The 25335-nt window shown below is 37.9% G+C and overlaps 1 protein-coding gene across 2 annotated transcripts in view; it reads right to left on the bottom strand.

Annotated features, from left to right (window-relative positions):
- Positions 1 to 21008, bottom strand: part of GTF3C3 (general transcription factor IIIC subunit 3) — a 41109-nt gene extending 20101 nt beyond the window's left edge. For both annotated transcript variants that reach the window (XM_049615949.1, XM_049615951.1), the window contains exons 1-8: positions 20796 to 21008; positions 19832 to 19943; positions 16958 to 17148; positions 15959 to 16082; positions 7990 to 8181; positions 7293 to 7458; positions 4576 to 4723; positions 3955 to 4027 (exon numbers count right to left, since the gene is read on the bottom strand). In XM_049615949.1, the coding sequence (XP_049471906.1) occupies positions 3955 to 4027; positions 4576 to 4723; positions 7293 to 7458; positions 7990 to 8181; positions 15959 to 16082; positions 16958 to 17148; positions 19832 to 19943; positions 20796 to 20897 (1108 nt within the window). In that variant the 5' untranslated portion in view covers positions 20898 to 21008. The remainder of the gene's footprint in view (positions 1 to 3954; positions 4028 to 4575; positions 4724 to 7292; positions 7459 to 7989; positions 8182 to 15958; positions 16083 to 16957; positions 17149 to 19831; positions 19944 to 20795) is intronic.
- Between the last annotated feature and the right edge of the window lie 4327 nt (positions 21009 to 25335).

Genomic DNA, 25335 nt, shown 5'->3' with positions numbered 1-25335 from the left:
GGACCAACTCTTATTACTAGGTTTTTATATTCTCTTCAGTCTGTCCTTTGGTAGCAATTATCCTTCCAATTCTTTTCCTAATACTTTATCCACTTATCTGAAACCTACAGAAACTCCCACACCTATCAAATCTACAGAGAAAAAAAAAAAGAAAGACAAAAATGACCAACAAGAATATATACACTCTTTCTTTTTTGAATTCAAAAGTCTCTTTTCCGTCTTTATGATAAAGAGGCTAAGAAAGGAATAAATTAAATGTTGTGTTATTTTCTAAAACTTCATTAAGGTAAAACAGTTAAAAAAATTTTAACGTTTATTCATTTTTGAGCAGGGGAAGGGCAGAGAGAGGGGGAGACAGAGACTCTGAAGCAGGCTCCAGGCTCTGAGCTGTCAGCACAGACAGAGCCTGATGTGGGGCTCAAACCTACAAACTGTGAGATCATGACCTGAGCCAAAGTCGGACACTCAACCAACTGAGCCACCCAGGTGCCCCAAGGTAAAACAATTTTTAAAGCCCTGAGAAATCAGTCAAAGGAATTTTTATCCACATTTAAAATATTTTGTATTTTGTAAAGTCTAGTAAGTTCCAAGTAAGTTTCCATTTCAGAAAAAAAAAAAAACACTGAAGCATAGAGAAATATCAGAGATTGATCTTAAGTGATAGAATAAAACCTACAATTATATTAAAATGAAATAACTCATGTTTTATAGAATTTGCCATATAAATTATAGAATTCCCTAAAATTATGAAGTCATGGAAGGATTTAGACAAGTTTAATTAATAGATTATTTTTATCTCTAAGCTCCAATATAATAACTGTTACAGGAAACCAACTTAAGACATTTATTTTCCTCAGAGTCCTAAAATTTAAATTTACCTAGACCATAAGCTCCATGAGGATAAGGACTAATCTGACTCACAACTATATCCACAGCCTATTTCTTCTGTAGACAGTGGCTATGGCATACCTATTAAAGATATAGTGTGTACAGATGTGTAAATCAAAAATTTGATTTCAAGAATAATCACAAAGTAAAACTCAATGTTATGTTGAAAATAAGACACATGCCTGAAATCATATAACTCAGGAAGGTTGAAAACAAAATGGCAAACCAAAGATACAATAGGCAAATGAAAACAAAAAGAAAGCAGGGGTCACAATCTCATCAGACAAAGTAGAATTTGGATGAACTATATTTTAATAGAAATAAGAGGGTCACTTTATAATGCTATAGGACAGGGGTGCCTGGGTGGCTCAGTCAGTTGAGCATCTGACTTCGGCTCTGGTCATGATCTCATGGTTCATGAGTTCGAGCCCCGCGTTGGGCTGTGTGTTGACAGCTTGGAGCCTGGAGCCTGTTTCAGATTCTGTGTCTGTCTCTCTCTCTCTCTGCCCATCCCCACTTGCGTGCGCTCTCTCTCTCTCTCTCTCAAAATAAACAAATATTATAATGCTATAGGACAGTGCCACTCAAAGGGAAGTCTGAAGCCTGTAGTGGTCCACAAGCGGTTACCAGTTCTATCAGGTAAGTACAGAGATTGAGAATAATTATTTAGACACTTTAGTGGCAATTTGACAATGCTAAAGAAGGCAGTAGATATTATTTACAGCCCCTACAGTTTAAATAATAGTTTATCAACTAACATATAGCAGCGGTATCTTTTTATTTATTTATTTATTTTGAGAGAGAGAGAGAGTGTGTGCATGAGTAGGGGAGGAGCAGAGAGAGAGGGAGAAAGAAAATCCCAAGCAGGCTCCGTGCTAAGAGCAGTATCTTTTAAACCTCATTTTATTGTGAGCCTCAATGGAAATGCTTATTAATCCACCAATAAATGTTCTCATTTTCAAAAATGCATATGAAAAACAAATTTTGCTTACATTGAAAGTGTTTTAATGTCCTAGTTGTCTGGATTATCTCTTTCTTTAAAGTTATTTTATCAACTCTAAGATGCCCGATTTCAGATACACCATTATTTTATATACTAAGAGAGACAAACACCACTACTTTAACTGTGACATGTTGTTGATTTATGTTAAGATGTTTCCTGAATTCAGATATGTTAAATCATTAAGAAAGGAAGGGAGGGAGGGAGGGAGGGAGGGAGGGAGGGAGGAAGGAAGGAAGGAAGGAAGGAAGAAGGAGGAATGGCCAATGAAACTCAGCAAAATATATTAAACAAAATGACTAACAAATCTACAATTAAAAGTTGAACATAATTCTATTTTTCCTTAATATTTTCAAAATAATAGCAGTATATTGCAACATGAATTAATTTTTTAGAAGAAAGATCTCAAACAGAAAGTACAGAGGCGCCTGGGTGGCTCAGTCAGTTGAGCATCTGACTCTTGATTTTGGCTCAGGTTATGATCTCTCGGTTCATGGGCTCGAGCCCCGTGTTGAGCTCTGTACAGATAGCACGGAGCCTTGGAATTCTTTCTCCCTCTCTCTTTCTGCCCCTCCACCACTCATGCCTTCTCTCAAAATAAATAAACTTAAAAAAAGAGAAAAATTATGGCTGCAAAACAACTTAACTGAGACTCAACTCTAGTTTAGGCCAGGTCCAAGAAAACTATCAAAATTGACAGAGTCCTTCAGAGACCCTAATGCATGCTCTCATGGCATTATTATTCCTACTCTTTACTACTCATTCACTATTCATTCATTATCCAGGATCCTCAACCAAAGCACCTTATCTAATCCTGTCCATACCAAGTAGTGCTCCCACACCCTGGGACCTCAGTCTGATATGTACCTCCTCTTGGGTGTTCGCTTAAATTATACTTCTAGAAACATCCTCTGATCTTAGTATATTGCTTTTCTCTATTTTCCCATAATGTCAGGTTTACTAAAGAGATGATCACACTGTTCCTATTAAAATTAAATTGTATACATTTCATTTGAATCCCACTCCCCCATGTCCTTAAGGGCAGGAAATATACTCATCCTCTGTATATTCCCCACACACCCAGCATAGAATCTTATAAGAAACTCTTATTGAACTGGGCTCTTCATTCCCCAACAACTTTTCACTTCAATATTTATCTTTCCCATGTCTTATTGGTGCCTTGTTCTCTATGAATTAGCACACAAATTGACTGTAAAAATGAATTACTACTTTACATTAGGATAGATCCTTTAAAAAAAAAAAGGCTTTTGTTTTTGAATAATTATGCCTTAACCCAAAGGATTATATAATGATGGAATTTTTAGGCTTCATGACTGCCAGGGAGAGAAGTATTTTGAAGCAGGCAGTACTCAGGTAACAAGTGTCTTCCCACTTCCCCACCACCACCAAAAGCCTCATGGGGTAGAGGTGGAAGGTACTACATAGGAATTTCCTCACAAGAAAAGGGACATCTATTTTGCCCAGAGTTCAATTTTATTACAACCTCAGACAGGGTCTTGCATGCTAATATTTGCACAGAACAGGCTAATGGGTGTGATACAAAGGAAAAAGCTGAAAGAGATACTGCAAGCCATACTTCAGGTATGACTTTCTAGCCAGATCCCTAACTACATATTTTAAGCTTTCAAAGATAGTAATCATATCAGTTTCTACTTTTTATGTGAATGCTTAAGTTTGAAGTAGATTTTTTTCAAGGAGAGTATTTTAAGTCCTTCCTAAAAATTAAACTGCTTTATATCCAAATGTTTTTGATAGCTGTTCAGTAATCCATTCTTTGTTCACGTATCACTAAAAAGACCTGGATCAATGAGAAATGCCATGTTCAAATGGATGTACTGAGAAGTAAAAAGGGACCGAAAACAATTTTTTAAAAAGATGTCTTGTGAGTAAATATCCATAAGAAAAAGATATGAAATCTCTATAAAGAAAAAAATGCTTCTGGGACAACTTGTTATGAGAACATTTAACTATCAATTTCTAAATGCCACATTATAAAAAAGAGAGGATTATGTATACTATCCACTCTATGCAGAAGGAACTACAACCTTTATTCTCTTCTGAAGTGCCTTCTTCTGTAGTTTTTTTTTCCAGCACAATTCCAGAAAAATCTGTTATTACCTAAAAGAATGGAAGAAAAAAAGGAAATGATATAATAGATACATATGAAAAACCTTTTCACAATGCAAAGATTTGTACAGTTAATTCAAATAATATATAGTTCATCCTAAATGAACTATAAAAAGCATCAACAAATCTCTTTAAAATAAGGAACCACTGTGATATATTAACATTTTTATATCATATTAACTAAATGTTTAACAGAAGATACATAATTCCCCTATATCAAACCAAACTACTGTTCCCAACAGCTTAGGAACGGAATCACAGCAAGTGGTCTGGCTGCTCAGTCCTGCTACCCTGAAGTACAGACTATCTGGCACCTGTGATAATGGCGAGAGCTTTTATCATATAACTATACTTTACCTTTCATATGGAATTACTATAGAATCTAGAAATCTGTTTCCATATAGACTTTAAAAATATAACTTAGTATATAAATAATTTAATTTTTTATAACTCAAGTGAGGAATTGTCAATTTGTAAGAATTTCTAAAATGCAGAAATGTGTCCTAAATCTAAGAGAGAAACACATTACATGTTCCTACCTCCAAAGCTCTGTCATACTGTTTGTTAGAAATATATAGTTCAGCTGCTACATTAACATCTTCCATGGAAACAAGACCCTGATGTTTTGAAAAAGCTTCTTCAATTATGTTAATAGCTGAAGTAACATCATTGGCTTCATAGTAACTCCTGAAAAAATAAATGACAAAATGGATGAATACTTATTTAATTCAGATTATAAAACTCACATCCTTGCTCAGACCATCCATTACCTATGATTTCCATTTTCTTAAAATCAGAGAGGAGAAAAAACTTTTCCTTAAAATCATAATCATAGCTGATCCAGAGAAAAATGGGCAATGCCCATTTGACAATGCCATCATGTCAAGCCCCTCACTCTACAAAAGCTACCTCATACCATTCCAGCTCATCCTCCCTATCACCCAATTCCAACAACTGTTCCACCTCAGTGAGGTCTACAAAGCATCGATCTACCTGTTTCACTGTCCTGCAGCCTCTTGTCTTCACTTTCCTCCTTCTCCATAGACCAACATTGTAATTACTCCCTTGTGCATCTCCTCACTTCTCCTGTCCTTCTGTCCCTTCTGATAAAGTCATGTGATAAAATCCCAACCCTTGTTAATCCAAATATGCCTACTCTTCACAACCACCTGTCAAGCTGACCATGCTGACTGGACTCACTCTAAATTAATGATCACTAGCCTCAAGTGGGCCCATGGTGCTGTCAGCAGTCTTTCTACAGTTACCTTGTCCAGTACTTTTCAAACCTGAATGTGCATACAAAGCAACTGGGCATCTTGTAAAAAGGCATATTCTGATTCAGTAGAGCTGGGGCAGGACTGAGATTCTAATTTATGACAGGCTCCTAGGTGATACAAATGCTGCAGCAAGGCCCCAAAGACCTAGACAACCGCTTCTCATCTCTCCCTTCAAACCTCCAAAACTCTCTGATCCTCACTGTCAGCTGATGACCTTGCTTCTTAGTTTGCAGAGAACCAGATCATGACATCCCACACACTCCCAATACATCTTCCTACTTACACACACCCATGGCCATATATTCCACATTCTCCACCTATAAGGCAAACCCCCAACTAGATCCCATTCTCTCCAACCTACTGAAGGATATCACTCAAGCAACTGTCCCTTCTCTCATGAATCTTCAGTGTGTTCCTCAATTGTGGATTACACCAGCTGAATACAAATCCATTGTAATTTTTCCCAACTTAAAAATTATCTCTTACCCCTACAACCCATTCTAATTATCTTCTCATTCCTCTGCTCCCCTTATAAATTTCTCCAGAGCTGCCAATACTCCAGGAACCCTCACCCTACCTCCAATGTCAATACTCAGTCCTCATTTTACATGCTCTATCTGGACTATTTCATCCCTCCTCCTTGCAGTGCTTTCTTCAATACATTTCTAGTATATCATGTTCTCTTAGTTTCTTCCTACTTCACTGCCCATTTCCTTTCAGTCTCCCTGCTGCTTCCTCCTGATTTTCCTGATTTCTAAACACTGGAGTGCCTCAGGGTTTAGTCCTAAGAACCCTTCCCTTGTCTGTCTGTGTGTGTGTGTGTGTCTCCCTCTCTCTTTCATACACACACACCCACCCATCTCCTATTAGAACATCGTTGAGTTCAGCCTTAAAATACACCCAGAATCTGATTACTTCTCACCACCTGCACTTTTATCCTGGTCCAGACTACTATTATCCCTTCCACAGATTACTGCACTAACCAGATCAAGAAAGTTGATCCCAGATTGAAATACCATTTACAGATACCTCTAGAAAAGAGAGCTTACAAGACATTATTTAGCCAAAATGTTTCCTGCTTTGCTTTGATGTACAGCATGTCAGAGAAGTATAGTAGCATATAATATTTTATTTTTTATTTTTATTTTCAATTTTTTATTTAAACCTAATTAGTTAACATATAGTGTAATATTGGTTTCAGGAGAATTTAGTGATTCTTCACTTATATATAACACCCAGTGCTCAACACAAGTGCCTCCTTAATACCCATCACCCATCTAATCCATCCCCCACTCACCTCCCTCCATCAACCCTCAGTTTGTTCTATAACGTTAAGTCTCTTGTGGTTTGCTTCCCTCTCTTTTTATTCCCTTCTCTTTTGTTAATCTGTTTTGTTTCTTACATTCCACATGAATGAAATCATGGTATTTGCCTTTCCCTGACTGACTTATTTCACGTACCATAATACACTCTAGTTCCATCCACGTCATTGAAAATGGGATATTTTAAAATAAAATATATACCACAGTCAATGCTGTGTCAACCATAAAGAAAAATTTTTGTCTTAAGATGTTATTCTAGTACTAACTAAAGATACAATTATAGAAAACCCCAGACCACAAACATTTCAATAGCATATTTACAACAACTAATCTAATATTATTGCAAATGTACATCAACTAAGTTATGGAAACCTAGGAACCTAATCATCCTTTTAGAACATGCCCCATTTTTAAACTTCAGAACACTTGAAGGTAATTGTATATACAAATTTTTCTAAGTAATCACACAGTTGACTTGGAAACAGAAAATTACTGGAAAAAAAACCCACCTCTATATTTAAGCACAATATAAAATATAGGAAATAAAACACTTCTTTGAACCTCAATAAAAAATATATTCTACTTCAAATATGTGCTTTGACGTGTAAAATAAGATGATTATTAGGAGCATCTATATATACTTCACTCCAAACTTACTTTGCCATATCTCTAGTCAACTGCATAAAACGTTCTCCATCAGATGGAGATAAAAGGTTTAAAATACGCCTATAACCATCCATCGCCATTTTATGATCCCCCATTTGTTCATAAAGGCTTGATCGCTCCCACAGGTAACGGACATTAGTAGGTTCATATTTAAGAGCTAAAAAGAAAAAAGAGAATACAAATTATGGATTTATCACAAAAAGGTGTTCATGATACTTGGGTATGACCAATTCTCTTTTCAGAAAATTAAATGAACGCTCTAAACTAATTGTCTAATAGAACTAAGTGGGTTACTCTGGAACAAATCTATCTTCACAGGAACTCTCAGTTAGGTTTACTCTAAGACCAGACAGAACCTGAATCTCTACATTAATCTTCATTTGGTAACTTAGTGTGATGTTAACCCTCAAGGAACAGCTTAGAACCAACAATGATCTCAGTAGGAAATTGAAGGTAGTGTTCTACCAACTTTTGTGCCATATATTAGCTCACACTATAAAGTTGCTGATAAACATGAAAGCAGACAGGCTCCAAATACTTAACCCTGGGATGACAGAATATAGGGACGACAGAATATAAGGAATAAATACATTTCAGCTAACATCACCCCAGAGTAGCAAGTACAATTATCAAAAAATATATTATGTAACATTTTTATCAAACAAAATAAGAAAAACATTTTAATTACCTTTTGTGTAGCAAAAAATAGCCTGCTTAATATTATCTTGTTCCAGAGACATTTCTGCCAATCTAACCCATTCTTCAGTGTCACTGGGATTTAAATGTGCAGCAATCAACTCAAACTGCAGAGACTTCTCCATGTCACCTTGGTCCTCATATATCATGGCCAGAGTAGAGAATGGCTCATAAGCCAGAGGAGCTATAATGAATTAAAAAAAACAAATTCCACTGACTGAGGAAAGAAGCATGAGATGATGCAATCCTATGGCTCAAATTATGATCTTGTAATAATTAAACTCTTTTAAACACCCTAGCAGAATTATACAAACTACTTGATGGAATTTAGAAGGTATCATTTCATGAAAAACTCTATTCTCCACCATGTGCTCCTTATGAAAATCCCCCTTTGCTAAGGCTTAACATGGCTTAATAACTGAGTGAATTCATCCCAATGAGCATGAAGCACATCAGTGTTGAATCTTCATGATCCAACAACCACAGGCATATGGAATGAATGGACTGAGGATATCTAAACTGCACCTAAATCCAGGATATCAAAATGAATAGTTAATCTGCATTTCTGAAATGTTTCTGAAATGAAGTTCTAAAATCACAAGGGATTAAAGTCAAAGTTATTGTCAAAAATAAACAACTATAAACTAATATAAAGGAAAAGATAATATTGCAATGTAGGAACCAAACAAAATATTCTCAAGAAAAAAGTGTGGTTAATCTTGTTTCTCAGATAGAAAAGAAAAAGCAGTGACCTCAAGTTATCCTAATAAGCAATGCAGGAAATTTTTAAAGTAAACTGTACGTCCAATGTGGGGCTTATACTCACAACTCCAAGATCAAGAGTTACATGCTCTACCAACTGAACCAGCCAGGTGCTCCAATCCAGGAAATGTTTAACAAGACTTCAGGAAGGTTGGCTGGGAAGACAGTAGAGTAGGCGGACCCTAACCCCACTTCATCCTATGGATGCAACTAGATAACACTGATATCAGCATAAATAATCCAGAAAACGATCTGAAGACCGGCAGAACAAAAACCACAATAAAAGGTATAGAAGAGGTCACAATGAAGAAGGTATGAAGTGTGAAGACACAGTCTGGGAGACAAAGAGGGCCGTCTGCAACAGGAAGGAAGCCAGTGGTGCAAAGAAGGAACCTTCACACTGGAGAGCCCACAAATGGTGAGGTGAATCCCCATAATATTTGCCTTTGAAAGCGAGAGGAGCCGAGTTTCGTTGAGTTCTTATAACCAATGGGACTTAAAGTCTGCAATTTTAAAAATCCACCAGCATGGCTCTAGGAGACCCAAGAGGATATTAGCAAGCAAAGTCCCTACCCTTAGATAGCACAAAAAACAGGCCATGCAGATACCATGCAGAACCAGCAGCTTGAAAGACACCAGGGGCAGATGGGAGGGAGAGTGATTTGTTCATCTCAGAGCACGTCCCAGAGAGACAGGGATCACGGGGAGACCCCTCCAGGAACAAAGGAGCTAGCAGGCGTCATCTCCCTACCCATCTACCCCCAGCATAAACAACAACCACCTGCAGGAACCAACACTCGCTACCTAACTTATTTAAAGCAAGCCCTCCCCCTTGCACTTTGGCAGATCCACCCTTCCTAGCCAAGCTGGCCTTAGTCCCCGTTACAGGCCCTTCCCCCAGAAGATCAGTGCAAACCACAGACACCACATCTCCCAACCTGCAAGTTGTGTGGGACTTCAAACGCAGCAGCTGCAAGTGGTGGCAGGTCTCATTTTGCAAGCAGACCACTGCACACCTTGTTAAAATGCAATCCACTTCTGCTGGGGACCAAACAATGCCCACAATAGGCAAAGAGAGCCTCTGCAGACAACTGAACTGAAAGAAAAAGAGGCCAAGACTCAACAGCAGAGCACACAAGACACATATAGGAGACACTCCCTGAAGCACGAGGCCCTGGGGAACAGGGGACACTGGACTACAGTGCACTACAGGACCTCTTCTTCATAAGGATATTATCGTTAAGAGCAAGAGAAGTAGCTGATTTTCCTAACATAAAGAAACAGACACAGAAAGTCAGACAAAATGAAGAGACAGAGAAGTATCTCCCAAATGAAAGTATAGAACCAAACCACAGCAAGAGACCAAAGCAAAATGGATACAAATATGCTTGATACAGAATTTAAAGTAATGATCATAAAGACACTCACTGGACTTGAGAAAAGAATGGAAGACATCAGTGAGACCCTTAACACAGAGCTAAAAAAGAATCAATCACAGATGAAGAACATAATAAATGAAATTAAAATACACTTAATGGAATATCAGGCTGGATAAAGCAGAAGAACAAATTAATGACTTAGAAGACACAGTAATGGTAACTAACCCAGCTGAGCAAAGGAGAGGAAAGAAAATTATGCAAATTGGGAAGTATTAGGAAACTCAATGACTCCATCAACCATAACATAGTAACATAATAACATGTGTATTATAAGGATCTCAGAAGAAGAGAGAGAAGGGGGCAGAAATTTTATTTGAAGATATAACAGCTGAAGACTTCCCCAATCTGGGGAAGGAAACAGATCCAGCTCCTGGAGGCACAGAGATACCTCCAAAAATTCAATAAGGAGGTTCACACCAAGACATATAGTAATTAAAATAGCAAAGTGCACTAATAAGGAAAAAATATAAAAACAGCAAGAGAAAAGAAGACAGTTACACACAAGGGAAACCCTATGAGGCTATCAGCAGATTTTTTAGCAGAAATTTTACAGGCTGTAAGAGAGTGGCATGATATATTCAAAGTGCTAAAAGGGGAAAATCTGTAGACAAGAATACTCTATCCAACAAAGCTATCATTCAGAATAGAAGAAGAGATAAAAAGTTTCTCAGACAAACAAAAAATAAAGGAGTTCATCACCACTAAGACCAGCCCTACAAGAAAATTAAAGGGGACTCTTTGAATGCAAATGAAAGACCCTACATGAAAGTATGAGAAGTAAAAAACACAAAAGTAAAAGTATTTCTGCAAAAATAAGTCAAAGCATTCATAAAATAAAAGGATGTAAAATATGACACTATGTATCTAAAACATGGAGGGGAGATAAGAATGGGCTTAAGCGACCATCAACTTAATATAGACTGCTATTTGCAAAAGATTTTATATGTGAACCTAATGCCAAACACATAAAAAAACAGTAATACATATGCAAAAAAATAAAGAGACAGGAATCAAAGTATATCATTTAAAAAAGCCAACAAACCATGAAAGAGCAAGAGAAGAAAGGATCAGAGAAAATATGCAGAAACAACCACAAAACAAGTAACAAAATAGTAATACATATCTATCAATAATTACTTTGAATGTAAATGGACTAAATGCCACTATCAAAAGACAGTGTGACAGAATGGATAAAAAATTAACACCCATGTATATGCTGCCTACAAAAGACTCATTTCAGATTGAAAGACACCTGCAGATTCAAAGTGAAGGGATAGAGAAACATTTATCGTGCAAATGGACGTTAAAAGAAAGCCAGGGTAGCAAGACAACAGACTTTAAAACAAAGAGTTTGGGGTACCTGTCTGGCTCAGTCACTAGAGCATGCAACTCTTGACCTCGGGGTTGTAAGTATGAGCCCTACGTTTGGTGTAAAGATTACTTAAAAAAAATAAAATCTACAAAAAATATATATAATTAAATTAAATTAAATTAATTTAAATTAATTTTAAAAAAAGACTGTAAGAAGAGACAAGAGCTTGAGTGGCTCAGTTGGTTAAGGATTCAACTCTTGAATTTCAACTTATGTCATGATCTCATGGTTTGTGGGTTTGCGTCCCACATTGGGCTCTGCACTGACAGTGCAGAGCCTGCTCGAGATTTGGTCTCCCTCTCTCTCTGCCCTTTCCCTACTCACTCTCTATCTCTGTCTCAAAATAAATAAAAACATTTTAAAAAATTTTAAAAAGAGACAAAGAAGGATATTATATAATAATAAGGGGGCCAATCCAACAAGAGGATATAACAATTGTAAATATTTATGCACTCACCATGGAAGCACCCAAATACATAAAAACAGTTAATAACAAATATAAAGGAAATAACCAGTAATAATACAATAGTAGTAGAGGATGTAAGTGATGTCCACTTATAACAATGGACAGATCATCCAAACAGAAAATCAACAAACAGTGGTTCTGAATGACACACTGGACCAGATGGATTTAACACACACATTCATAATAAAACAGCAGAATACACATTCTTTTCAAGTGCACATGGAACATTCTCTAGAACAGATCACATTTTAGGCCACAGAAAAAGTCTCAACAAATTAAAAAAAAATTGAAGTCATACCACGCATCTTTACTGACCACAAAACTATGAAACTAGAAATCAACTGTAAGAAAAAATCTGGAAAGAGCACAAATACATGGAAGCTAAATAACATGCTACTACACAGTAAGTGGGTCAACCAAGAAATCAAAGAAGAAATCAAAAACTACACGGGAACAAATGAAAACACAATGATCCAAAATCTTTCGGACACAGCAAAACTGGTTCTAAGAGTGAGTTTATAGCAATACAGGACATCAAGAAGCAAGACAATTTTCAAATAAACAACCTAACCTTATATCTAAAGAAGCTAGAAAAAGAAGAATAAAACCCAAACCCGGCAAAAGGAAGGAAATAATAAAGATCAGAGTGGAGGGGCACCTGGCTGGCTCAGTGGGTAGACAATACTCTAGATCTCAGATTGTGATTTCACGCGCCACACTGGGTACAGAGACTACTTAAAAATAAAACCTTAAAAAAAAAAAAATTAGAGCAGAAACAAATGATAAACTAAAAAAAAAAATAGAACAGAACAATGAAACCAGGAGCTAAGTTCTTGGAAAAGATCAACAAAATTGATAAACCTCTAGTAAAATTATCAAAAAAAGGAAAAGGAAAAAAAAAAAAAAGTGAGAGGACCCAAATAAACAAAGTCACAGATGAAAGGAGAGAAATAACAACCAACACCACAAAAATACAAAAATTGTAACAGAAGATTATGCAAACCTTTATGTCAAAAAATTAGACAACTTAGAAGAAATGGATAAATTCCTAGAAACATACAACCTACCAAGACTGAAGCAGGAAGGAATAGCAATTTTGAACAGACCAATAGCAGTAATGAGACTGAAGCAGTAATCAAAAAACCAAAAGTCCAGGATTAGACAGCTTCAGAGGTAAATTCTACCAAACATTTATTTTTTTTATGTTTATTTATTTTGAGAGCAAGTGTGCATGCACACACATCAGCAGGGGAGGGGCAGAGAGAGAGGGAGATAAAGAATCCCAAGCAGGTTCCATGCTGTCAGCACAGAGCCTGATGCAGGGCTGGATCTCACAAACTGTGAGATCATGACCTAAGTCGAAACCGAGAGTTGGACACTTAACCGACTGAGCCACCCATGTGCCCCCTAGCAAACATTTAAAGAAGAGTTAATACCTATTCTCCTCAAACCATTCCAAAAACATAAGAGGAAGGAAAACTTCCAAATTCACTCTATGAGGCCAATATTACCCTGATACCAAAACAAGATAAAGACACTACAAAAAGAACTACAGGCTTGTATCTCTCATGAATACAGATGCAAAAATCCTCAACATATTAGCAAACCAAATCCAACAATACATTAGAAAATCATACAATACAATCAAATGGGATATTCCCAGGATGTAAGGGTGGCTCAGTTTTCACAAAAAATCAACACTATACATCACATCAATAAGAGAAAGGATGAAAACTACATGATCATTTCAACAGATGCAGAAAAAGCATTTGAAAAAGTACAACATCCACTCATGATAAAAATCCTCTGCAAAGCAGATCTAGAAGGAACATACCTCAACATAATAAGGGCCTTATATGAAAAACCCACAACCAATATCACACTCAATGGTAAAAAACTGAGAGCTTTTACCCTAAGATCACAAACAAGACAAGGATGTCCACTCTCATCACTTTTATTCGACATAGTACTGGAAGTCCAAGCCACAGTAATTAGACAATATAAAGAAATAAAAAGCATCCAAACTGGTAAGGAAGAAATAAAACTCTATTTGTAGATGACTTGATACTATATACAGAAAGCCCTGAAGACTCCACCAAAAAACTATTACAACTGATAAATGAATTCAGTAAAGTCACAGGATACAAATCAACGTATATCAATCTGTTGCATTCCAGGGCACCTGGGTGGCTCGGTCGGTTAAGCGGCCGACTTCGGTTCAGGTCATGATCTCGGGGTCTGTGAGTTCAAGCCCCGTGTCGGGCTCTGTGCTGACAGCTCAGAGCCTGGAGCCTGTTTCTGATTCTGTGTCTCCCTCTCTCTGACCCTCCCCCGTTCATGCTCTGTCTCTGTCTCAAAAAAAAAATAAACGTTAAAAAAAAATTTTTTTTTAAATCTGTTGCATTCCTATATACTAATAATGAAGCAGCAGAAAGTGAAATCAAGAAAACAATCCCAAGGGCACCTGGCTGGCTCAGCTGGTAAAGCATGTGGCTCCAGATCTCAGAGTCATGAGTCCAATGTAGGGTGTAGAGCTTATTAAAAAAAAAAGGGGGAGGGGGGCAGACACCTGGGTGGCTCAGTGAGGTGGGCAACCAACTCTTTGATATTGGCTGAGGTCATGATCTTGCAGTTGTAGGATCAAACCCCACATCAGGCTCTGCACTAGGCATGGAGCCTGCTTGCAATTCTCTCTCCCTCTCTCTCTGCCCCTCCCCCACTCACTTGCTCTCTCAAAATAAATAAATAAACTTTAAAAATAAAATAAAAACAGAACTACCCTATGACTCAGTAATTGTATTACTATTAACCCAAAAAATACAAAAACACTAATTTGAAGGGATACATACACCTCAATGTTTATAGCAGCATTATTTATAACGGCCAAACCATGGAAACTGCCCAAATGTCCATCAATACATGAATGGATAAAGAAGATGGTGTGTGTGTGTGTGTGTGTGAGTATTATTTGGCCATAAAAAAAAATGAAATCTTGCCATCTGCAATACGGATAGAGCTAGAGAGTATAAAGCTAAGTGAAATAAGTCAGTCAGAGAAAGACAAATACCATATGATTTCACTCATATCTGGAATTTAAGAAACAAAACAAATGAGCAAAGAAAAAGGGAGAGAGAGAAACCAAAAAAACAGATTCTTAATAGAGAACAAACTGATGGTTACCAGAAAGGAGGTGGGTCAGGGGATAGGGGTGAGTAAGAGGGTATAGGGATTAAAGAGTACATTTATCATGATGAAAAAAATAAAATTAACAAAGAAAAAACCAAAGACCTCTAAAAGGACCCTTGCCTAGATAAAATGAAATGCCAAAATACTGAAAAGATAAATGAACAGTTTACTGTATTACAATTACCCAAGCCACTACGCAGGTCACCATTTGGCAACACATCAGGAAAACAAAATGACAAATACAAGTGATTAATCAAAGAGTCACTTCTGAAGATATCCTCCAATGAGCCCAAGATTTGCAGTTTAATGAAAAATGATATATGTAAATTGTGTCTTTTACCAAAAAGTAGATTAAAATAATCTAGCTCTGCCTAATCTGGAAAATGAAAGAAAAAAAAGAACACTTTTTAAGTGGTTTCAACACGTGTCATATTTAAAAAACACTAATGCTCCAAAAGTCTAAAAACCCCAAAATGAAACATTAAAAAACAAACAAAAACAAAAAAAAGGCTATAAGAGTTCAATAAATATTAATACTTCATTAAGTCATACTCTATGATTTTCATTTTCTTGGTAATGATTTCTACTGAATATGAAAAATGGCAAATCACTATTATCATAATCATTTCCAAGCTTCTGAATATTTTTTCCAAATAGTACAGTGAAGTGCTCCTCCACTTGTTTTAAGACACACTATTAAACTGCTATTGTCAATAATCCCCCCTACAGAAAACACCTTGTCTTATGATTTCCATGCACATCAATATCGCCTCCTCTCGTTCTCCTCGAGCAAAGCGAATGTTGGCTTCACCCATGAGACCCCTCAGAGCTCTGGGAAGTTTACTTCGAGGTCTTTTCTCCTGTATAGAAAAAAAATGACATTTAGACTAAAATACAGTAGTGTCTTAGATTTCAATTCCAACCAAATTAATAAATGCAGAACATAATGAAACTGAAATTTCCCTTTAAAATTTCTCAATATTCTAAATTGAGAAATAAGGACTAAATGACTATAATTCTAACCCATTAATATTAAAGTCTATATTTCAGGAAAAAGTCTAAAACTAATCTCAACAAGAAAAAGAAATATTCTATAACATTCTCCAAAAAGGAACACCTCAGAAAACTAAAACAAACTTCCTAAGTAGAAAGTTCAAATCACAGTGAAGTATATAAAGAAAGTAAAAATCAAAGTGGTCAAGAATTATTAATTACTAACTAGAATAATAACAAATGTAGAACCTGATGTTGCAAAATGGATTTATGTGCCACTAAACTTATAACCTACTGAAGATCCTCCTTCTTTCTAATTTATCTACTCAGAAGAAAGTTGGTTAAAAAGTTATAATATGGAACTTTTAATAGCAAAACTATAGCATATTTTGACACATGCAATAATTAAGGTTTTACATTTTAAAAAATCTCTAAGGTGAAACATAAGAAAGTAGGTGGCTCAGTCAGTTAAGCGTCTGACTCTTGGTTTCAGCTCAGATCATGATCTCGCTGGCCTGTTTTGGATCCTCTGTTTCTGTCCCTTCCCTGCTCATGTTTACAGGCTCTCTCTCTCAAAATAAATAAAAAGAAAAAAAAAAAGAAACGTAACAGTTGTCTCATGATATTTCCTTTTTTACAGTTTGAATTCTTTCCGGATATACGTATAATTTAAAGATTTCTTTTTCGATTACTATGTCACATTTTTACATTATGTTTATAAAGACTAAAATAAATTATTTACTTTCATCATCTTCTTGGTTTCACGATTGAGAACCATCTCCAATACAAACACATCTCCTGCAGTGGGTTGCTCAGGTGTTTCTTCTTCCTCTTCTTCTTCTTCTTCCTCTTCCTCCTCATCATCTTCATTCTCCCCAAGCATGGAAGCAAAGACCTTGTGAACTGATTTACTGACTCCATCTGATGTTTCTCCTGAAGAAAGACACATGGAGATTGCCAACAAACAAACAAAAACCCATTAGAACACTCGGTAGTCAAAAGGGAAAAAAAAGAATCCAGTATTTTCTGAAAGTAAAAGTAGAGAACAAACATTCCAAAACACAACCCAAAGAAGAAATCTGTTACAAAGTCATATATTTTACTCTGTAGGAACTGCTGACTCAACCTTTAGGCCTCATTAAGATGTACAGGAGAGGGGCGCCTGGGTGGCGCAGTCGGTTAAGCGTCCGACTTCAGCCAGGTCACGATCTCGCGGTCCGTGAGTTCGAGCCCCGCGTCGGGCTCTGGGCTGATGGCTCGGAGCCTGGAGCCTGTTTCCGATTCTGTGTCTCCCTCTCTCTCTGCCCCTCCCCCGTTCATGCTCTGTCTCTCTCTGTCCCAAAAATAAATAAAAAACGTTGAAAAAAAAAAAATTAAGATGTACAGGAGAATTAAGTGGGAAATCAGAAGTGTACATAGTTATTGAAAAAAAAAAATTAAGATGTACAGGAGAATTAAGTGGGAAATCAGAAGTGTACATAGTTACCACTTAAAAGCAGAGAGGAAAAAAAAATAAAAGAACTGTAAGACACAGACCTAAAAACTAAACAAGTCTGATGGTACACACCAGGTGGCATAGCATAGTGATTAAAGATAAGGCCTCCAGAGTCAAGCTGTCTGATTTCAAACTTCATCTCCAATTATCACTAACTGTATAACCTTGGGTAAATTACTGAAGCTCTCTGAACCTCAGTTTCCTCATTTGTAAAAGAAGTTAATAATAATGTCTGACAGGGGCATTTGGGTGGCTCAGTCAGTTAAGCGTCTGACTTTGGCTCAGGTCATGATCTCATGGTTCGTGAGTTCGAGCCTCACATCGGACTCTGTGCTGACACCTCGGAGCCCGGAGCCTACTTCAGATTCTGTGTCTCCCTAGTCTGTTCCTCCCCCACTTGTACTCTCTCTCTCTCTCTCAAAAATAAATAAAGATTAAAAAAAAATTTTTTTTTAAATAATAATGTCAGAAAGACCAAAGAACTCTTGATCTTGGGGTTGGGAGTTCAAGCCCCATGCTGAGCACAGAGCTTATATACATACATACATACACACAAACATACATAAATAGTGGTTGTACCATTTAAATAAATAGGTAGATAAATAAATACAGTACCATAATAATAATGTCTGCTTTAGGCTTACTCTAAGGATGAGGTGAGTTTTTATATATATGCACTTAGAATAATGCCCAGGATACAGTAAAAGCTTAATAGATGCTATTATTAAAATAGTATTATCATTTCAGGAACAAAATAATATGACATAATTCATTTGTATCTGAGGATGCCACTATAGTACAATAATTTTTGCAAGTTCATAATGATAACCTTAAATGATCATGTAATGCTTAAGTTTGAGGCCAATTTTCTGTTAAAGCAGAGGCATGTAACATATTTTAGAAAAACTCCAATGAAACAGTTAAAATTTTACATACATTTTATATAATTTTACATAATTGTATTAAAAAACTTGCAAGCTTATTCACTTACATGAAATACGTCAAATCCCAAAGATGCTGGATAGACAAGATAGTTAATATGTTTGAGGAAGGACAAAAATTTTTAAAAACCCACATATTCTGAACAACAAATAAGTAATCATTCTTAAAAAGTCATTAATGACCAGCTTCAAGAATTGTGAACATCCTAAATAAATGTAAGAATATGTACACAGAAGATCCAAAAGAATATACATACATACTGCCAGAATACATGAATTAAGCAAGGTTCCTGGATACAAGGTTAATATACAAAAATTACTTGTAGTTTTCTATCAGCAATAGAAACCTCCACTTGGTCCAAGGAGGCAGGAATAAAGCTGGTTTTCTGCATGTAAACTCTGTGTAAAAAGAGTTATTCACAGGGAAAAGAACCAGCCTCTACTTCTACCCCCTAGAACTAGAAAGTTTAATTTAGTTCTCATTCAGATACTATACACAAAGCTACATTCTAATTGACATTTCAGTATCCCACATAACTTGTCATGGGTAAATGGATACTATGAACTATTATCAGTATTCTGTTCATGAGGAAGGTATGTCAATCACTGGAAATTAATGAATTTGCAAACGTTCATCAATTAGACTCTGATGGCTGTAATTAGATGGGACTAACCAAATCTGGTATCTGCACTTGCAGAGCTGAGGACTGGATTCTCGAAAGAGGCAGTATACCAAGAAATCTATACTGTGTGTAAAGACCCATCTGGGGCAGCCAACTGGACTTCCACACTGGCATTTTTTATCTTATCTCCTATGACTAATGCAGTGGTTTGGAAGCTACTTTGTTTAGAAGCATAAATCATTACCACTGGGGGAGTACAGTCTGGAAATATTAGTAACCAAAAGGGCCAGTTTAAAAAACAGTGACTCTACAAAGGCTCCCAAATACTGATGTCAATTTGAAATACTTTTCCACAAAAATAACCCATAAAACTAACCATCACCATATTCAAAACCTCATCAAATATTTATTGAGCACCTATTATATGCCACACACTATAATTATGCTACTGACAAACTAGATAATCCAGAATACCACTGCAATGAAAAAACAATGTTTTCATTAAATTATTAGGTAGTCGTAACATTTAATGCAAGTAGCAAATGATTTTAACATACCTTCATTGACCTCATTGTCCTGCGATTTGCTGGAGTCAATTCCTGATGATGATGGAACTTCAGAGTCATGTGGATTTTCTTCAACTGATAACTTTCCTTTTTCCTGAACACTCTGTGATTGAAAATTAATGATTCCAAAAAATAATGCAGATTTAGTTCTCTCCAGATGGGAATAGGGCATTTGCCTCATTTTCTATTTCTATAAAACTTGAGCTTTACATAAGTTTGAATACTGTCAAAGCATTTCATAGTCTCATCCCTCACGACTGTCTGAATCAGTCACTTGTAAAAAATAATTTACTACATCTGGATTATTTCATGAATCTACACATTATATCCTAGCTTTTTAAATGAAAAGAGATGGGTCTTTATTAGGTGCATGAATTAGGAACGAATCCACCAATTAATTTCAAAGAGTGCAATATTTGTTTTCCTTCGGACTTCTTATAAGTGAGAGGATATGTAAAGTTCAGATATTCTAAGTATCAAAAAATATGAATGAAGATTTTATCGGAAAAGAAAACTCGCTTTCTTGTGGAAGATTACATCACACCACTGGGAGACTCCTCAGAAATGTGAGCTCGAACCCCTCGGTTTAAAAATAAACTGAGGCCTAAAGAAGAGAGGTGAGTTGCTCACCCGAACACAAAAAGAATCGGTGGCAAAACTACTACTAGAATCAGAAACACTGACGGGGTGGGGGAGGAGGGGGGTGGGGGAGGAGGGAAGAGAGACAGAGAAGAGGTTACCACAAAGACAAGCTTTTTGGTGGGAGATATTTCTTAAGAGGAGATTAACACATGGATGAGAGGTGAGAACCCGCATTTGGGTAAGAAGGGGAAGAAGCTGCTAGGAAGTCCCGGCCCGCTCCATCACAGCGAATGGGGTCATCTGGGTCCCCCACATCTAGCTGCATTAGGGCGACACGACAGTGAGGGGCATCCTGGCCTGGCCATCGCCTCACTTTCTTCTCGCGGGTTTTTCTCTCTTCTCTCCGCCTTTCGAACTCCTCAAAGGAGATCTTCCCTTCCAGGTAGTCGATGAGCTCTGGGCTGAAACCCGACATTCCTGCTTCGGGGTGCGAATACGCAGCAACAAGAACCAGGACAGAAAACCGGAAAAAGCGAGACTTCCTAGATTTTACCTAACCCCCCGGCGCGAGAAAAGCGACGCGGCGTCCTCCTGAGAAACGGGCCCGGCCTGCGCCGCAGCCGCTGCGCTCAGGTTCCGCAGGCGCATATGGTCCGGCAGCCTTCGAGGCGAGAGAGGGGCGGAGCCGGCCGCTCGGGTCTTGGCCTGCTGCCCTGGCTCAAATTTATTGTTTAAGAGGATTAGGGAGTTAAAAAAAAAAAAAGTGCTTTAAAGACATTTTCCTTAATCTAGATCGTTTCCCTCAATTCTTCATTCTCCTAATCCACTTCCTTTTCTGAATGTTTGTTCTTTAAATTAATTTGATCTTTTCTTTGGTGCATTATTTTCTTGATTTAACCAACTGCACTGCCACGTGCATGTTTCATTTTCCATTTTTCTCCTGCCACAGAAAGCTAAAGTCCTCTCCCAATTTGTGCTCTAAGTCTCATCTCCTCCACCATTAGTTTTCCCGTCTTCCACAAATTCTCAAACTCTCCCTTTCCTCAGGGCTCCTCAGTCCTTAAGTAAGTTTATCGGAACTTCACGTTCCACCTATCACTCCCACCCAAGTTTTCTTTTCTTAACAAACTTTTAGAATCAAATGCTTGATGTGGTTACTATACACTCTTGCCCATTTACTATAGGTCATGTACTGGCTTATGCATATTACATACATAGCTCAAAATAACCCTTAAAAATGGATGTTGCTTTCATTTTATTTTTATCTATCTATCTATCTATCTATTTTGAGAGAGAGCGAGCAAACTCGTGCTTGTGCCGGGGTGGGGATGAGGGAGTGGCAGAGAGAAAGGAAGAGAGAATTCCAAGCAGACTCCCCCTGCTGCCGGTGGGGGCGGTGGGGGGGGGGGGGTTGATCCCACAAACTGTGAGATCATTACCTGAGCTGAGATCAAGAGCTGGGCTTAATAGCTGACCACCCAGGCACCAGAGGATGTTGCTATTATTAATGCCAAAGTCCTATATCTAATAAGTAGCAGAGCCAGGATGTGAACCCTGATCTATCTGACCCCAAATCCCATGCCTTGGAATTAATATGACATATGGCCTCCCCTCAATGGAACTATTCTTCACTTGCTGAACACTCCTGTGGTTTATATTTTACCTTGTGTTATAAATATTTCTCTGCTGTCCTATTCTAGACACACTGTCAACATCTTGAGAATAGTACTACCTGATGCATCTTTGTGAATTCTAGTAATCTGTGCTTAAAACACGTTTATGAATTAAACTGGGTGGAATTGAGAGTACCTTAGAAATGAGCAAGAGTGTTTAGGTACAGAGAATGAAGCTCGATATAAAGCTAAGGTTAGAGACAGGTTACATGGAGCCTATCACTTAGCCATTGGTACCTCTTTGTTACAATCTAGATGAGGATAAGAACAGAAGAATGTCAGAATGACAGCTGTGACCCCAAGACTTCTAGATAAGAGGGGAAAAAATCTCACAGCTAGAAATCATCACTTTCTCATAATAAAGGATCCTCAGGACTCTACCTGGGTGTAAAATATGGGGGCTAGTAGGAAAGGTTGGATTAAGGAACTCAACAAAAATCACTTGTAGGGAAATTCTCCCTGCCTTCTCCAGGCAGTCAGGGAACTGCATCTAAGAAGTCAAAACTCTGGTCCTAACTCTCCTAGGGGAAAAGAAGGGAGTCAAAGGCAAGAAAGATGGTACCTCATAAGGAGAATTCTCTACTAAGACCCAGATGGCTTAGACTAGGTTGTTTCACTATCACCTGACTGGAATATGGAATAACAGTTGTGCAGCTATCCATTCATGTTGGGGGAGAATAGGGAACAAGGAGAAAGAGATAAAAGGATAGTTTTTATGCCATTATTAAAGAGACAACAGACCCAAAATCACTTGTGCTAAAAACCACATCAGGAACCAAGACTTAATACATAATTTAGTTGCAGTTTCAACCTCTCTTAGGAGTGGTCAATCTGGAATTACATGGTCAGTGCTAGTGAGGTAATAGACCTCACTGCATGATAGACCTCTGCTGTCCCCTAAAGGGAAGTGACCTTGCCACAAACAATCCACTCTCTGCTTGGTGACTTCCTTGTCCCACCTTCTTCTAGCTACAAAGTCTTTCATTTTGTACAGCTCTTTGGAGCTCCTTTCTATTTGTTACATGATGCCCAATTCATCGTTCATTGAATAAATCCAATAAAATCTTTAAAATCTACTTTAAAATTTGAATTTGGTTTTTAACACTGCTATGGAACACCTTGTTGACATGAAAGTTGTTTTACAGGTCACATTGTAGCAATATATCTTAAAATTGTAATCTTTCTGTTTTTCTTTTATCCACTTCCTTGAAAGTGATTTGTACCCTGGTGAGTCAGAGGCATCTGCATTACTTTGAGAAGAAGTGAAATTGTTACAGCGGTAATAAAAATAGCAAGAAGAAACTTTTCAGACTTTCTGACTGATTTTTGAGGAATCAAAATGGAATGTCTGAAGGAAGCAGAACATTGAATGGGTGCCATGACAGTAGAATTAAGAGTACACAGGGAGGAGATGACTCCATCCTTTCTCCTTTTCAAGGGGTCGAACCACAATGGGATGTGACCCTTTTGGGGAGACAATTTTTCCATAGTTCTCTCACTTTTCTGCAAAAGTTTTTGGCAACTTTCAATCTGGGCTATATTTCCAAAGATGTCTGTAGAACAAACAACCTTGAAAGACAGACCTACTGTCTTTCTCTGTGATAGAGGACAGATTTGTTTTCTGGCCAGTACAATAGATATAATGCTTCCATCTGGGGCAAAGATTGGGCATGTTTGCTAGTAGCCCCATATAAAAGTGGGGATATCCTAAGTTTGGGGTTCCTCAGCACAAACCCACTCATGTGCAGCAGGTGCTTGGATTCACCTCCATGTGGCTCCCATGATACTTCGGGTATAAGGAGAACCAATGTGGATGTACAACTCATGCTGCCTGCAGTGCCATGAGTAATAAAATATGCTGCCTCAGACCCAGGGGTCTCATGTGTCTATTAGAATCTGTGAAACTGTAGTAGGATAGTGTGCGGCTTACAAGTCACACTTGTAAGTGTGACTTAGAAGTCACACTCTTAACAGTCCTTTTTTTTTTAAATTTTTTTAATGTTTATTTATTTTTGAGACAGAGAGACAGAGCATGAACAGGGGAGGGTCAGAGAGAGAGGGAGACACAGAATCTGAAGCAGGCTCCAGGCTCTGAGCTGTCAGCACAGAGCCCGATGTGGGGCTCGAAGTCACAGACCGTGAGGTCATGACCTGAGCCGAAGTCGGACGCTTAACCGACTGAGCCACCCAGGCACCCCTCCTAACAGTTCTTGACTACCCTAGTTCTGGGATAGGGGACAATAGGTCATGGCCTGGGAATGTGGGCCTCATCAAAGAGGAGCAGAGTCAGTGTTGAAAGGCTGTCAGAGGACTATGTAGAGAATTACCATGGGCCCCGGGGAGCCTGGATCACTTGCAAAGCATTGAATTTCACTGGAAGAAACATGACATTTCTGCTGTTTACCTAGCAATGGTTCTCAGCCAAGAAAAAAATCACTTCCCAAGTGGGCTTTTAGAAATGTGTGTAGGGAAGTTTTGGTTGTCAAAATAATAGGGTAGGGGTGGGGAAATGACTGACATACAATGTCTGAGGACCAGGTGTGCTAAATGGTCATACAAGTGGAGACTTGTCCTTCCCCAATGGCATCACCACCAAGAAACTCCAGTCAGTATGGAGTGTAGGCCATCCATCAACAGCTATCTCCCAATGTGAGTTTTCCAGCAGAAGGATGCATGCTCCTGCCTTGAGACTTTGCAGGCTCATAGTTAAAAGTCCGTGTGGATGCTCTTCCTTTTCAAGGCCCTGAAATTAATAAGAATTCCCTTTGTGGCACTACTGACACCCAGAACAGGGCTGGTAAAAGGAAAGGAAAACCAGTCAATGCTACTTGAGTGGAACTAGAGGGTGGTACAACACTCCTAACTACCCTTTATTTCAATATTTTTTATGAGGAATAGCTCATTGTCAGTAATTACTTATATCTTTTATTTTTACTTATTTTTTTTAGTGAGTGAGACAAAGAGTGAATGTGAATGGGGGGGGGGCAGTGGGAGAGGTATAGGGAGAGAGAGAGAACCTTCAGCAGGCTCCAAACCTAGCGCGCAGCCCAACACAGGGCTTGTTCTCACCACCCTGAGATCATGACCTGAGTCTAAATCAAGAGTTAGATGCTTAACTGACTGAGCCACCCAGGTGCCCCTAGTTCTATCTTTTAAATGGTTAAACACAGGGGCAGCTGGCTGGCTCAGTTAAGCACCCAACTCTTGCTTTGGGCTCAGGTCATAATCTCATGGTTCGTG

The sequence above is a fragment of the Panthera uncia genome, assembly GCF_023721935.1.
Source record: "Panthera uncia isolate 11264 chromosome C1 unlocalized genomic scaffold, Puncia_PCG_1.0 HiC_scaffold_3, whole genome shotgun sequence".
In the NCBI taxonomy this organism is placed as follows: Eukaryota; Metazoa; Chordata; class Mammalia; order Carnivora; family Felidae; genus Panthera; species Panthera uncia.
Note: the sequence above shows the minus strand (reverse complement) of the source record. Positions and strands in the feature narration are given on the sequence as shown.